Genomic DNA, 15,727 nt, shown 5'->3' with positions numbered 1-15,727 from the left:
CCCGGCCCAGGTTACCGATTAACTGGCTCCACTGGTTTGCCTTTAAGTGGCGAGACCACACACGGAGGTCCGGGAGGGCTCCACGGAGCCAGGGCAGCAGCGAGCGGCGGGCATGGCGTGGGCCGGGGGAGCAGAGCCGCGCGGGGACGGCCGCGGGGACAAGAGGCCAGCGTGGGACAACAAGGGACAGTACCTGCTGAGCTGCATCGGCTTCGCCGTGGGCCTCGGCAACATCTGGCGGTTCCCGTACCTGTGCCAGACGCACGGCGGAGGTGAGCCGGCCTGCGGGCGCCGTGCCGGGAGCCTGCGCGGTGGAGGTCCGGCCCGCTGGCCACCTCGTCCGGGGCTCGGGAGCTCCCCCAACACCGCTCTTCGCACGGCTCCCTGCAGCTCCGTGGGGTGCGCACGGGCCAGGCCGCCTCTGCACTTCGGCGCCCAGGCCACGGCACCCCCTCCCTGCACAAGAGTCCGTGCCTGTCACCCACAGCCCCGGGGAGTGGACCCTGAACGTCCCCCAGGCCAGGCCGGTCCTTTTCCGGGGTGCGACCTTGGGGCCCGTGGGGTCTCAGCGTCAGGTCAGCTTGTTGCCAAGCTTTCCTCTGCACGCAGAAGGCCTGAGGCCTCCAGAAGCCCTCTAGAGCCGTCTTCCCGCATCCACCGGGCCCCCCGCTGGAAATGGGGGTGCTGTTCCCTTTGGGGGCAATTCCCCAGGCCCCCACCAGGAACAGGTCAGAAACGAAGGTCTGTGTGTGGCTGGCGGGGAGTCGTCCTGGCCCCTTGTCCCCCTGGCCGTGCTGTGTGCACAGGGGTCAGGCTGCGCCGGGGGAGTGTGGGCTGGGGGTGTGTGGGAGCCGCCGCGGAACAGAGCAGGCGGGGGGCAGGGACGGAGGTGGTGTCCCCGGTTTACGAGGAAGCTGCTTCCTGAAAGTCTATTCAGTTTTCCTGTTTATGAGACATTGGAGGAGACATCTCTGCGGAGCCGCTGTCCCGGAGGTGTCAGAGCTTCCACAGGGGGCTGGGGCCGGGCGGGCTCGTGTGCCTTGGGTCGTGCCCTGGGCCTCCGAGCCGCCCTAGGCATCGGGAGGGGCACATGCAGACGCCCAGCAGAAACCTGCACGCTGGTGGTCACTGCCGGTCAGTAGATGTGGCTCTGACCGGAACCGGTTGGCCGTCACTCTGCGCTGCGTCGTGCTGGGACTGTCCTGGGAATGTGGCTTCTGGAACTCATGTGCTGGCGTGGCCTGGCCTGAGGGCTGCGACCCGGGCACTGGGCACCAGGACCAGCCCGTCACCACCAGCACTCAGGGGCCGTGGGGGGAGGGGCTGTTTGAATTCCTCTTTTAGACCCCATTTCCGGATGTGAAGCCCTTCGTGAAATGTCATGAAGTAGTCAAATTTCAAAGCTCCCCCGTTTTCCTAAACAAACGACCCTTTTTGCCTCACGTGGGCCGCTGCTGATAACCTCGATGAAGAGATGAGCGGAAACCCTGTTGCATTTTTATTCTGCACATACTCATGACCGGAGGGTGAATATTTCTCTCTTCTCAGTGATTACTCAGATCTGGAGCCTTCTCCTTAACGATAAGACTTCAAAGGCAACATTGTAGCAGAATTGGGGGAAACACTCAGCACACCTGCAGGGCGTCCTGTCCCGTCTCTGCGGCTCCTGGATGCGCATCGGCGCCCACCGTGCAGGTGGGGACCCCACCAGCGGCCGGCGCAGGTCACCTGGCAGGGCCCAAGGTTCCAGCCCAGGAGTCATTCATGACCCTGTCCATGGCAACACGGGGGGGCACCCAGTGAGTGGCCCACGATCTCCGCATGGCTGTGTTGCGACCTCAGCACCCATGGGCTCTACAGAGACGGTGGAGTCTCCACGTGACGAGCCCATTGTGACCGTCAGTGTAGCTGCCCAGGGGATGTCCCCTGCAGGCGTCCCAGCCAGGCTGTCGGTTCCACGGAAGACTCCCGGGTCTCACGGACATAGCGTGGCGTTTCCAGATTGTCTGGGGCCCAACGTCCATCTTGGCATCACCGAGTCATCCCAGCCACAGAGACAATCACACGCCTGCCCTGGTCTCTGACCTTTGTCTTCTCTCCGGACGGTCTTGGGGGTCTCGCTCCGCGGATCCTCAGCCGTGACAGGCTCCGTCCCGATCGGACTGAACTTCTTCTCCGAGACATCTTCTCAGTGGACGGGGCCGGTGTCTCCCATCCAGCTCTGCGCGGGCGGGCCGTGCACGGGGCTCTCTGGGACCCACTGCCATCTCGCCAGCCCGCCCTCCCGCCTGGGAGAAACTCCTCTCTCTTCATCTGACACCACTGCGTGAGGGTTTTGCCCACGCCGCCCGACTCCCAATCCTAGCCGCATTTAACCGGTTTCGGCCGGTCTACCTGCAGCGAGCGCAGGCTGGACGGGGAAGGGTCTGCCCGCGGCGCTGTCGCACGGCAGAGCACAGTGTCAGGACCCGAGTCCCAGGCCACCCACAACATCCGCCCAACCTGCAGCAAGTCGGGAGCGCGGACAACCCCTCCTCGGGTCAGAATCTTGTAGAAGGGCTCCCAGAACCCACGAAGCAGTCCACTCGCTGTACCGGGTTTTTACAGAGAGCACGGCCCAGAGCAGCCACGGGCGGGGACGCACAGAATGAGGGCGTCGGGGCTCCCCGCCCCCTCCAGCACCTCCCGGGCTCCCCCACCTGGAGCCGGCCGGGCCCCGCGGCCTACGGTGTTCATGGAGGTTCCTCTGCGGGCGTCGGTGATGGAGTCACCAGCCGGGGTGATGCGCCTTCTCTGGGCCCCGCGCCCAGCCCGGAAGCCGAAGTGGGGCTCCACGTCCCGCCTCCCGATCGCGTGGCTGGGTTGTCCGGGGACCGGCCACCTCCTCCAGAAGGCTTGGTTTTATCCGGGTCGCGGTGCGCGCGGGTTTCAGACGGGGCCACAGTGCACGGAGCAAGCAGTAGTTCTCCGTTTGTGACCAGAGCCGCTCCCTTCTCTTCTCCCCGAAGCATGGCTGATTAGGCAGCACCCACTCGGCTGCCAAGAGGAAGGCCCCTCCCTTCCCAGGCACTGCTCCTCCTGGCATCCCGGCTGGCCCTGTTGGCTGCGACCCTCCCCACGGAACAGGGGTCTGTGAGACCTGGCCGGCCTGAGCCTGCAGGGCCCTTCCAGGCAGCGAGTCACACGCCTGGGACCCAGAGCCCGTCTGACGCCCAGACACCCACTCCTGGGCTCCGGGCCGCTGGTCCCCTGTCCCTACCACGTTGCAGGTGTTTGCATGAGGCCCAAGGGGGCTGGGGGTGCACACACCTGCGCGGGACCCCACAGAGCGAGGGGCAGGTGGGGTGGGGCAGGAAGACGGCAGCCTGGGGAGGGGCTCCCCCATCTGGTCCCTATGTCCCTGGCCCGTGGCTGGCCCCTGCCCTGCCAGAAGCTCCGTGAAGTGGCCGAGGGCTATACTCACAGCCCAGCTCCAAGCCCTTGCCCGCTGGTGCCCTGCTCGTCCCTGGGGCCACGGCAGTCCTGGAGGCCATCTCCCAGAATTCCATGTCATTCTCTCATGCTTCATCGTGGTCTGGCCACGATGTGGATGGCACCAGTGAGCACTGTTTTGTCCCAAACACCGGCGTCCTGTGCAGAAGCTGATGTGGGCTGAGGGGCTACCTGTCCTCTCCGGGGCCCTGGCTGTGGGTCAAAACCTCTGAGCGAGACGCAAAATCCCAGGGAGAGCCTGGCCTCCTGGAGGCTGGTGCAGGGAGACTCAGGGAGCACGGTTGCTGGCGTGGTCCGCCCTGTGTGGAGGGGGCAGTGGACCACACACTGCAGTGAACTGGGAGAAAACGCAGCTCCCGACTGCACGGGGACTCCGTTCCCCCAGCAGTACGGGAACACGCAACCGTCCTGGGGGCTGCGGGAGCCGGCACCCTACACACGCCCCAGGCGATCTGGTGCGCCCCTCGGGGCTGTGGGCTCCCGGGGAGGCCGGGCCCCTCCCTCCTCACACCTGTGGCCTTTCTCCTGCTCCGGCCACTGCGGGCTCCTGGAGGAGAAAACTGTGGCTCTCCGTGGACCCCATAGAGGTGGTCAGTGTGTGCTCCCCTGGGGACCACAGAGCCTCCCACCACCGTGGCTACAGGTGCCCACCTCCCAGCACCTGGACGCTGGTGCAGGGCTGAAGCTCATGCCCAGGCATGGAGAGACAGGTCCCAGCCTCCGCTCAGGCACAAAGCTCCAGAGACCGTTTCAAACATCCTCCTTTCCAACATTCTGCCAGGAGCACACACCAGCCGCACGTCACAGCAGGGTCCATAATCGGGGTGCGGGGTGTCCCTCTAAGAACAACGCCCCCAGAGGCTCCCAGGTGGGATGCTGCCGAGGGACTGGGAACAGCCACAGACCCGGTGCCGAGGCCGCACCAGGCTGTCGTCCACCCTTCACTGACCACGGCGTCTTTGCAGGGGCCTTCCTCATCCCCTACCTCATCGCCCTGGTCCTTGAGGGGATCCCCATCTTCTACATCGAGCTGGCCATCGGCCAGCACCTGCGGAGAGGGAGCATCGGGGTGTGGACGGCCATCTCGCCCTACCTGGGCGGAGTGGGTAGGCTGCCTGCCTCGGACCCCTGCCTGGAGCCGCTGGGAGGGTGGGGCTGGGGGCCCCGTGGGTGCCCTGCAGCAGCTTGTCACTCCAGTGCACAATCAGTGGCTTTGACCCTGCTGGAGAGGGGCCCGGACCTAACAGGGTAGGGAGGTGCATGTGGCTGCGTTCCCGCGGGAGCTCAGTCTGCTCATGCTCTCAGCACACCTCTTCCAAGAGGCCCGCTTTGGTTGCCCCAAAGCCCCAGGAGGCAGCTGGGTGCAGGGTGCTGGTGGGGTGAGCTCAGGGCGCAGGAGGAGGTGGCGGCAGGCCCAGCCCCACGGAGCAGCAGCGAGCTGTGCCAGACCGTCCATGCACGTGTCCCCGCGGGTGTTGAGCCCACACGTCCTGAGAGTGTCCGGGAGGCCTGGACAGAGGGAGGGAGCCTGTGACACGGCCCGCACGGGGGCGGCAGCACTGTGCGCGAGCCCCGCCGGGAAGCCCATGCAGAGGCAGACCCCAGCCCAGCTGCGGATGGAGCCACACTGCCGTGGAAAAGACACGTTGCCCCTGGGTGCACACAGCCAGCTGTGGGCCAGCCGCGGGGCGGGCGGCTTCAGGGGGACAGGGAGCGGGGTGGGGTGCCATGTCTGGAGCCCGGCGGCTGGGAGGCGAGGGAGGTGCTGACCACCGCCTCCCGCAGGGCTGGGCTGCCTCACTGTGTCCTTCCTGGTCAGCCTGTACTACAACACGGTCCTCACGTGGGTGCTGTGGTACCTGCTCAACTCCTTCCAGGCCCCGCTGCCCTGGAGCTCCTGCCCGCTGGACATCAACCGCACAGGTAGCACGGCTGGGGGGGGCGGCACCCTGCCTCACGCGGGCCCTGCTCGGGCTCCCCGGACGGCACACCCGGAACCCTGCTCTCCCTACCCTGCTGCACCTGACCGTGGGTGGGCCTGGGGCCCCCAGGAGCCCCGTGTACTCACAGCCCAGCCGTGTGCATGCCTGCCCGGCAGCAAGAGGCTGAGTGGGCGGGACCTCGGCTTCTGCTGGATCCGTCCAACCCTCAGCCACGGTTTCAGCAGAGGACAGTCTCACAGCCAGGGAAAAAGTTGCTATTTTGCGCTGCTTCACGAAGCTGTGTTAACTCTCCTTCCCTTCCTGCCTCTGCTGACAATAACTTGGCCTGTCCTGTACGAGGCCAGCCCAGGGGCAAGTCTGGGCCTGGAGGCCCCCTGTACCCACCCTCTGACCCTAGCTGTGTGCCCTGGGCGGTGGGGGGCATAGGTCCTGCCTGGTGTGCCTGGTGCTCAGGCAGCAGCCCTGGGCTGGGTTACTGCAGACTGCACTCCTGGGCAGAGGCCTGCAGAGCCCACGGCCAGGCCGGAGCCCTGTGGCCAGCACCTGAAAGGAGCCTCCTGGTTCCAGCGTTCGAGGCCGAGTGCCAAGCCAGCAGCACTGTGAGCTACTTCTGGTACCGGCAGACGCTGAACATCACGGCCGACATCAGCGACAACGGCTCCATCCAGTGGAGGCTGCTGGCCTGCTTGGCCGCGTCCTGGGCAGTGGTGTACCTGTGTGTCATCAGAGGCATCGAAACCACAGGGAAGGTGCGGCCCCTTGGGGAGACCCCACTGCCCGCTCCCTCCAGCTCAGTGTTCAAGCACAGAGGGTTTAGAAGCTGCACTGGGAGGGCACAGACTCGAGGGCCAGTGCACTCCCTGGAGATGGGCGCCTGTACCCGGTGACACAGTGCAGATGCAGACTGGGGGTTTTCTCCCCTCTTTTCCTTTTAACCCGTTTGGGTCTCTAGGTTTAAAGTGTGTTTCTCTTGGACGTGCATAGAGGATTCTGAGTTTCTGGCAGTCCCTGCCCTTGTTTGGCTGTTTAGACCATTTACGTTTAGTGTGACAATCAGTGCAGGTTCCACTGGCCATCCTGTGATTGTTTCCTGCCGGTCCCCTTGGTTCTCCACTCCTGCTGCTCCCATTTCCTGGGTGTTTCTTGTGACCCCGCTCTGTCTGTCTGTTGGCTCGTCAGTGGTTCTCCCCTCAGGACTGGATGAGGGGCTTGGCCATCGGTCCTTCTGGGAGCGATGCTGCCCATGGGATGAGGCAGGTGACCCTCACTCAGGCTGCACTGCCTTCCTCGGCTTTCCTGCCGCTGGCTCACATTCCATAACGACGGTCTGCGAGCATCAGCGTGTTCTGGTGTGCTGGTCTAAAACAGTTACTGCCTGATAGAGACAGAGATAGAGACAGAGACTGTCACTGATAGAGACATCAGTGACAGGGAGAAATGTGTCAGCAGCTCCTCACGTGGTTTCTGTGCGGGCCTGGGCCTCCGTCCCGCAAGCCTGCCTTCACCGCACGCCCTCCCCTCTCCCGGGGCTCAGACAAGTTCTGCGCTACACGTGTCCTCCCTTTCAATGTGGGCGACATAGCTCCTTGTCTTCCCCAACTGTGGCTCCGATACACGATTGTGGCCCTTCTGCCCAGGTCCAGGCGTGTGCGTGCGCGTGCTCATCTCAGCTGGCGTGTTATGGTTACTGTCCCATGAGCGTCTTTGTGCTTGAGGGGACCAGAATTACTGCATTAGACCGAAGCAACCATTAGGCCCGACAACCCACCAGAAATCCCAGAGCCCTGAGACGGAAGTCCCTGCAGGGCCCCGGGACGACAGTCAGTCAGTGCACAGGGACTGGGGCGGCAGTGGGGAAAGAGTGTCGTCGTGGATTTATTCTGAGCGGACCCTGACCACACCTGACTGCGGAGGCGCTGGTCCTACGCTGGGGAAATGGGTGTGGGTGCGTGTGTGGCCCAGGGCCCCTGTGAAGTGGCCGGCTGTGGGCCCTGGGTGGAGAGGAGGGCTGGCGCCTGGGAGAGGTGCAGTGTGGGAAGAGGGAGACTCGCCGCCTGGGATGGTCAGTGTCCGCCCCACAGGCACAAGTGTGCACGTGGCTCCACTCGTGACCGTCCCCAGGAGCGCCAGACCCTCGGGGCCTGACTGGGGCCCATACACCCCACGGTTCCCTTGGCCCCCACTGGGCCGGAATCCCAGACGACGGAGGGGGGCCAGCCGTAGCGGCACTTACCATGCAGCTGCCTCTTGCGGGTTTTCTGCGGAGCCGGTACCACTGAAAAGTCTAATAATCTGGTCTTTTTTAAAGGCAATTTATTTCACAGCCCTGTTCCCTTACCTGGTCCTGACGATCTTCCTTATCCGAGGACTCACCCTGCCTGGGGCGGTCAGAGGGTTAATCTACCTGTTCACTCCGAATGTAAGTCGGTTTGAAGGGAGTCCAGGTTCCAGGCTCCAGGAAACACAGGAGACAGAGGCAGAACCTGGCCCAGCTCGCTTCATCCCCTGGCTGTGGGATGGCCGTTAGGCAGAGGCCAGGCCACCCAGGGCCGTGTGCGGGTGAGGGCAGGGATGAGGGTGGCATGGGTCCCAGGGAGGAGGTCAGGGTCAGAGGAAGGGAGCAAGAGGAGGACTTGGCTTGCGACGTGGGGCCTGAGGGATGCTGCTGGTGGGGTTCGGGAGAGAAGCCATCTGGAGGCCCAGATGCCCCCCCCAGGGCCCTGCACCCCATACCTCCGAGGACCTTGAGAGCTGCTCGCTCTCTACCCAGCGAGCATCACCAGACCCGGGGGCCCGCACCCCTCTTAGACCCTCGCACATGCTCTAGGGCCCCCGCATTCCGCAGGAGGTCCCAGGGGCTGCACGGCAGCAGGAAGGGGCACTGGCCGTGAATGGGGGTCTGCCTGGGTCCATCCCCAGCAGCAGAGACTCCGGGCACCGTATCCCAGCCACCGTAGGACGCTGCGAGTCCCTCAGAACCCCCAGGTCTGAGAGGAGCAGAATAAACGCGGCAAGTCAGGCCGCTTGGACCCATTTCTCAGCCCTGCGCGGTCTGTCGGCCGCACTCCGAGCCCACGCGGACGGGGGCCGTGGCCCGTCACAGGACAGCGCGGCCGCGCTTGCCAAGGGAGCTGCCCGCTCCGCGGGAATCCTGGGCTGCCCACACGCCTTTGGGGGAGTCTCCGCACAGGAAGCCGGTGGGGGGGTTCCCGGGGCCGGTGGGGTCTGTCAGCGGCACGACCCTTCCCAGGTGCGGACTCTCCGGAACCCGCGCGTGTGGCTGGACGCGGCCACGCAGATCTTCTTCTCTCTGTCCCTGGCCTTCGGGGGACACATCGCTTTTGCGAGTTACAACCCGCCCAGGTAGGGAACAGGCTCAGGGTGGGCTTAAGTGACCAGGGATGGTGGGGCCGGGCCTCCCGTCCCCGAGCTCCGGGAGAGCCACGAGCCCGTGGGCCATGACGTCCTGTGCGGCTGCTGCGAACCTGTGCCAAGAGCAGGCTCACGGGGCTCCCACCGCCGGGCGCCCACGGCGGCCGCTCGCGTGTCCCGCGGAAAGAGCCCGGACAGTCGGTTCCGGGAACGGGGCGGACGCCGGCAGCACGGGAGTCACGCTCGAGGCCGGAGAAGTAGAGACGCGGCGGCGGTCAGCTCCCTGGCCACTGAAGACGGATGCGGGGCCCACGCGCGGTCACCTGTGGTGGGGACCCCGGGTGCTTGGCCCCAAAGCGCCACCCACTGCCTCACAGCCCCCGGGGCCGCCTGAATGGGCGGGGTTCTTGGTGGTGGCCAGAGCTTCTCCCCTGCCGACGTGCGGGGCTGGGATGGGGGCACCGGGGGCTTCCCAGGCACCCGACAAGGGACCACCTCAGCCGCCTGCACGTAGCCCGTGTGGAGGTCACGTCGGCGAAGCCCACTCCAGGCTCCACGAGGCCCCACGTGGTCCTCAGCTCCCGGTGTCCAGGCCTTGGGGACAGGGGTGGACGCTGAGGCTGTTAGACCACCCACCTTCTCAGGCGGGGGTGGGCGGGGCAGGGCCTGGGTCGGGAGGGGTCGAGGGGAGGGGGTAAGAGGGGAGGGGTCATTGGGGAGGGGGTCAGAGGGGAGGGGATCAGCTGGAGGGTAGGCAGGGAGGGGTCCGTGGGGAGGGGCCACGGAAGGGGGTCTGAGACCGTCCTGAGACCAGCAGGGACAGACCCAGGGCTGCGGCTCGTGGGCATGTAGGCTCTGTGGGGGGGGTCCTAGGTGGGGATGGGGGATGGCCCTAAGCACAGATGTGCTGCACGTGTGTGTCCGCCAGGAACAACTGTGAGAAGGACGCGGTGACCATCGCCCTGGTCAACAGCATGACTTCCCTGTATGCGTCCATCGCCGTGTTCTCGGTTTTGGGATTCAAGGCAGCCAACGACCACGGGCGCTGTCTGGACAGGTGAGCATGGCGCCCTGGGCTCTGAGGGCGGGGTGTCCGCGGAGCACGGCCCTCAGATGCCACCGGCCGCTCTGGGCCACTCGAGCACCGTCTTCCCTCGGGGGCGAGTGGGGCAGCTCCAGAGGCCCGCGGCCCCGCAGCCTGGAGCCTGACCCCATGTGCAAGTGGGGTCTGCAGCCAACGCCGGCTAAGAGGAGGTCGTACTGGTCTCAACCTGTGTCCTTACGAGAGACACAGGCAGGGACACGCAGACACACACGGGGGAGGCCGTGTGAGGAGGCAGAGGCCGGAGGGACGCAGCCACGAGCCTGGGGACACTGGGGCGCCGGAAGCTACAATAAACGTCTGTTTGCTCGGAGGCTTTCAGTCCGTGGCCCCGCCACGAAAGCACAGGACATGGAGGCCGTCAGCGTCACGGGCACGGCATGGCTAAGGCCGGCAATTCTGGTTTGCAAACAGCCCTCCAGAGGCGGTCGCGCAGGCCCCGTGGGGGGCGCAGGCTCAGTCCTCTGCAACGGTGCCCAGGGCAGCCCCCTGTCGGCCGTGACACCTGTGCGAACCACACTCAGGCCACGCTTAGGCCACGCTCAGGGGCGTGAGGGGAGAGCCGGAGCGGATGCACAGCCTGAGCTCGGGCCCTGTGGGCCGTGTGCACCCGTCGGAATGTTCTGGAGAGGCTGCAGTGCCCACGTGGTGAACGGCATGGTCCCCACTGGGGAATGGCAGGGGCGGCCCTTCCAACTCTTTCCACCGAGCACCGCTCATGAGTCCGCGCTCACCGGGGCAGCCGGTGCTCCGGCCTGCACAGGCTCCCTGGCCCAAGCAAATGGAACGGATGCTTGTGACCCAACAAGGAGAAACCAGAGGGCCCCCGCCCCGGGCCCCGGGCAACTCTTCCCAAGGCCACGAACAGTCCCAGAAGCAACGCGAGCACTCACGTCGCGGTCACAGGAGAGTCCACTAAGTGGGCACAGGAAGACGTCCGGGGATACCCTCGGGCTTGTGTGAGCCGCGACCCTCGAAGCCGGGGGCACCCGCTGGGGGCTATCCAGGGCCCCTACTCTGACCTGCTGTGCCCTTAGGGGAGCGTCCCCTCCAGGCCAGGCTCTGTCCCTGCAGCGAGGGCAGCCTGGCTCTCCTGAGGCGCTGGCGTCCTTCGGGTGTTTCCGGGCTGCAGCGCCTGGCCTAGCGCGCCCCCGCCTGCCCGTGTCTCTGCAGGAACCTCCTTCGCGTCCTCAACGCGTTCGATCTCCCCGAGCAGAGCATCTCCAGGGACGACTACGCCGCTGTCCTGGCGCACCTGAACGCCACCCAGCCCGAGAGCGTGGCCGGGCTCCCCCTGGAGTCATGCCACCTGGAGGACTTCCTGGATAAGGTACCCGCGGGGCCCGGCTCTGCGCCAGAGGCTGCAAACCTCGTCCACAGAGCTGGCCTGGGCTGGCGCGGCCGCTGTGAACCGAGGCTCCGGGCCGGCCGTGTGCCTCTGTGGGGCTGAGCTTCCAGAAAGCCTGTGGCCTCCAACGCAGGGTGTCCGACGGGGCCCTGCCCAGGGGGCTGGGGGCCAGGCCGACCCAGGACAGTGGGCATTGCTGGTGCAGAGCTGGGCTGTGGCCAGAGTCGGGCAGCTGCCCCCGAGGAGGGGTAGCCATGAACCCCTGGATTTGGGGGTGATACCCTGGAGACTGGCACCCGCAGGCCTGCAGCCCCCCGCTAGCTGCATGGTGATGGGGGATGGGTTCCTTCCCTCAGAGGCACACTTGGGCTTGCCGCGTAGCCAGAAAAGGGCGGGGCCACCTTGCCCTGGCACCGGGGGCAAGGGGTCCACTGGGGGGTCACGGCGTGGGGCCCCGTGCGCATGTTGCAGAGCGCCTCGGGCACCGGCCTGGCCTTCATCGTCTTCACCGAGGCCATCCTCCACCTGCCGGGCGCCCCCGGCTGGGCCGTGCTCTTCTTCGGGATGCTGTTCACCCTGGGCCTGTCGTCCATGTTCGGGAACATGGAGAGCATCATCACGCCACTCCTGGACATGGGAGTCACGCGCAGATCTGTCCCCAAGGAGGTCCTGACCGGTGAGTGGACAGCCAGCCCGCCCTGTGGGCCCGTCCCCATGTCCTGCAGTCTGTCCACTGCCGCTTGCTGTCTAGATGCCCTCCCTCCGTGACCGTCCCAGCGGAAGCCCAGCTCTGGCCCCGTCGCCCCTCAGGGCCGGTCCCATGGCTCTGCCCTCACTCGGCATCTCACGAGGGCCGTCATGGGGGACCCCGGGGCCCGGGAGGGGCAGAGCAAGGGTGAGTCCCAGCGCGGCCCCCGGGACAGCAGGCCCCCACCGTGTGTCCTCCTGCCCGCGGGCACGGTGTTGGGGGAGCCGGGGGGCCGGGCGGTGGCTCAGCCGCGGGGGTGCCGCTGTCCCTGCAGGCCTGGTCTGCCTGCTCTGTTTCGTCTCCGCGACCTGCTTCGTGCTGCAGTCGGGCAGCTACTGGCTGGAGGTGTTCGACAACTACGCCGCTCCCCTGAACCTCATCGTCTTCGCCTTCTTCGAGGTGGTCGGTGTCGCTTACGTGTACGGGACGCCCCGGTGAGTATGCGTCCCCTGGGGCTGCCCTCCCGCTCCTGGCACTCCCCCCCCCGCCCCCCGGGCACGAGGCATCCGCACTCCGGCAGCTGCCTGCCCGGGCCGCACAGGACAGGGCGGGACCATCCGAGCCCCCTCCCCAAACAGACTCGGGGCGGGGGGCTCCCCGTGGTCCAAAGCAGCTCTGTCGGGACCCGGCCCCACCTCGCTACATGGGCCTCCAGCCCGTCCGGGTGGGTGGCAGGCTGGCCCATCTCCAGCCTCGCATGGCAGACTCCTGCGGCCAAGGATGGGGCAACTCCAGGGCACTGGGGGGCCTCCTGTCCCGACCCTCTGAGGACGCCTGGCACGTGCCCTGCTCACCCCCACCTGGACTCACAAGTGCACCACACCTGCCCCCTCTGTCCCTCACCCGTTGCACTTGTGCTCACACCTGTCCCGCCTGCCCTCACACCTGTGCTCACACCTATCACACGTACACGTCACACCCGTGCTCACACCTGTCACATGTACGTCACACCTGTCACACCTGCACTCACAGCTGTGCTCACACCTGTACTCAGTCCTGCCACTCACACCTGTCACACCTGCCGCTTACACCTGTCAGTCTCACTTCTCACACCTGCTACTCCTGGGCCCCTGCTCAGATGGTCCTAGACGTCGTGACCCGTTTCCCTGTTCCCTTGGGGGTCCAGGGCATTCACTGCTGCTCTGTGGGCACCAGGGCCACAGGCCTGTCCCCCGGAGAGGAAGGAGCAAGAGGCCACCGTCGGGCGGGACTCGCCCAGCAGTGAGGACAGAAACAGTGAGCCTTGGGCACAACCAGCCATGGGCGTCAGACGGAGATGCTTAGGGGAGGAGCTGAGGGAAGGGCTGAGAGTTCCTGCCGGCTCCTGGCCATAGCGGCCACCGTGGCCCAGAGTGGCTGCCGTGGCCACTGCGTGTCCTGCTCTCCTCTACCCCCAGACCCTGGCAGAGACTGGGAGACCGAAGGAGCTTCCCTGCCCAGTCCTCTGTCCCAGCAGGATGACCTTTCCACATAATGGCCTGGGAAAGGTGTGGGGGCAACAGAGTGCTGGGGACGGCCCCTGTGGGCCCCGGCTCCGCGACACTGGCCGAAGGCCGTGGCGCGGCAGGTCAGTGGCTGAGCCCAAGCCCAGTGTCTCTGTGACAGGTTCAGCGATGACATAGCCCGCATGACCGGGAGGCGGCCTGGTCTCTACTGGCGGGTGACCTGGAAGGTCGTCAGCCCGCTGCTGCTGCTCACCCTCTTCGTGGCCTACATTGCTGTCCTGGCCTGGACGCCGCTGAGCTACAGGGCCTGGGACCCCCGATACGTAGGTCCTCTGGGGGGCGCTGGGAGCCACTTTGGGCCTGCCCTGGCCCTTCCCTGGTGCCGTCCAGGGCCCAAGTGTCATCCTAAGTGACTTGTGGCCTGCCAGATGTCCAGGGTTCCCTGGGAGTATCAGAGCCGACCCTGGCAGGGACTTGGGCAAGGCTCAGTGGCAGGAGGACTGAGCAGCCTCCAGGTCCCCGGGGCATCTCAGCCAGGGACGCGGCCTTGAGACGCGCTGCTCAGGTGCCGCGGGGCCGCCCGTGCGCACCTGCTCCTGGTCTGAGTCGAGGGAAGGTGTGTGTGTCACTGGGCTGCCGCTGAGTGTGCTCCAAAGAAAGGGAGTGCAGGGCAGTCTGCTGCCAGCCCGTCCCTGTCCCCTGGGCTGCACCCTGAGCTGCAGGGACCCCGCCGACCTGCCACCCATCGCGTCCCTCCAAACCTCACTGACCTGTCCCTTCTCGGGAGCACAGAAGTCATTTGTTCCGAGCCCTCCTTACACATGTGGCCCCACGTCGCCAGCAGTAGGCGAGGGAGGAACGGCACCATGGTTTTCAAGAATTCTCATGACAATTGTCCTGTCAGATTCCCACACTCGTGCCTCACGGTGACCTCACGGGAGGTGCCTCACGTTGGGTGGATGATGTCACCCCTCTTACGGAAACGGGAGCGGGGCACGGGGTCCAGCGCTGCCCCGAGGCCGTGCAGACCCTCAGGGTGGTGGGGGGCGCTCCACAGACGGCCCCAGATCTCAGGCCTGGGTCTCAGGGCCCCCATCCCCATGAGAGGCTCAGCCCCAAACCTGAACCCTTGGGTCCCCGGGTCCTTGCTGCCGCCACCCCCCAGACTGAGGGAGCCTGTTTCGTGTCAGGAAGAGGCCGGATGAGGCGGCCGACACCACTCCGTCCCTGCAGCCGAGGGTCAGCCTCACCTGCCCCTTCCCCAGATGCTCACCTATGGCCTCGTGTCCCCACAGGCACGCTTCCCGTCACGGCAGGAGAAGTCCTACCCGGGCTGGGTGCAGGCCATCTGCGTCCTCCTGTGCTTCCTGCCCGCACTGTGGGTCCCGGCTATGGCACTTGTCCAGCAGCTCGCCAAGCGCAGACAGAAGCAGGACACCTGGCAGGATGGGTGCCCGAAGCTGCAGGACAGAGGGGCCAGCTGAGGGTCGGGCTGGGGGTGGCGGGGGGTACTGGCCTATGTGCCTCCTGCCGGCAGAGAGCCGGACCCCATTACACACTTGCCCAGACCCTGGCCTGTGGCTGCCGCATCCCAAGTCCACTGCGCTCCGCCGACCCTGCCCACGGCACAGCCCAGCTCTGTGACCACAGTCCACGCTGTCCCTCTAGCCCCTGGGGCCCTGCCCTCGGGGGCGACGCGCGGAGCTGTCTGTGGGGCTGCACACTGTGCCCAGCGAGTCCATGTAAGGGCCGAAGGGCAGGCGGGCCCCGAGGCCAAGTGGCGGCCAGAGCGGCCCGAGGAGGCCCCTGTCACAGCGGGGCGCGCAGAGGCTGTCCCCGTGGCGAACGGGAAGGCCAGCCCCTTTCTGTGCCAAGACCACTTGGGGCATGGGCGGGTCTGTTGGGACCTGTACGGACCCTCTCGGGCAGCTGGAGCCGGGTCTGTGTCGAGGCCCAGGCCTCCCGTGTGTGGGGAAACCTCATGGCGCCCGCTGCCTGGCTCCTCCTGCCCCAGGACAGTTCCTCCCTGCACGAGCACAGGCAGGTGCTGGACGCTCTCCCGACCTTAATGCTGAGAAACATCACTCTTTGTTCTTAAAAATCCTCTCAGAGACTCCAATGTGGGTCAAGAAAGTACAAAAAGGCTGATTCTCATTTAGGCTCCTACTGTCTCCAAAGGAGGGCTGCCCCTCAGTCCACACCAGCTCCCCTGCAGCCTCAGGGGAGGGGGCCTCCTCGCCCAGCTCCACCTGCCTCTTCCCTCCCCCCTCCTTCTGT

General features: G+C 66.1%; 1 protein-coding gene across 1 annotated transcript; it reads left to right on the top strand.

Moving 5' to 3' along the window:
- Positions 1 to 76: 76 nt before the first annotated feature.
- SLC6A18 (solute carrier family 6 member 18) lies at positions 77 to 15,019 on the top strand. Its single transcript, XM_045999877.1, has 12 exons — positions 77 to 272; positions 4,458 to 4,598; positions 5,278 to 5,415; positions 6,003 to 6,184; positions 7,744 to 7,854; positions 8,686 to 8,798; positions 9,736 to 9,864; positions 11,083 to 11,239; positions 11,729 to 11,933; positions 12,280 to 12,439; positions 13,611 to 13,773; positions 14,746 to 15,019. The coding sequence occupies exons 1-12, from the start codon at positions 113 to 115 to the stop codon at positions 14,932 to 14,934; spliced, it is 1,848 nt and encodes a 615-aa protein (XP_045855833.1). The 5' UTR covers positions 77 to 112; the 3' UTR covers positions 14,935 to 15,019.
- Positions 15,020 to 15,727: the final 708 nt, after the last annotated feature.

This window comes from Meles meles, chromosome 3 (genome assembly GCF_922984935.1).
Source record: "Meles meles chromosome 3, mMelMel3.1 paternal haplotype, whole genome shotgun sequence".
In the NCBI taxonomy this organism is placed as follows: domain Eukaryota; kingdom Metazoa; phylum Chordata; class Mammalia; order Carnivora; family Mustelidae; genus Meles; species Meles meles.
Note: the sequence above shows the minus strand (reverse complement) of the source record. Positions and strands in the feature narration are given on the sequence as shown.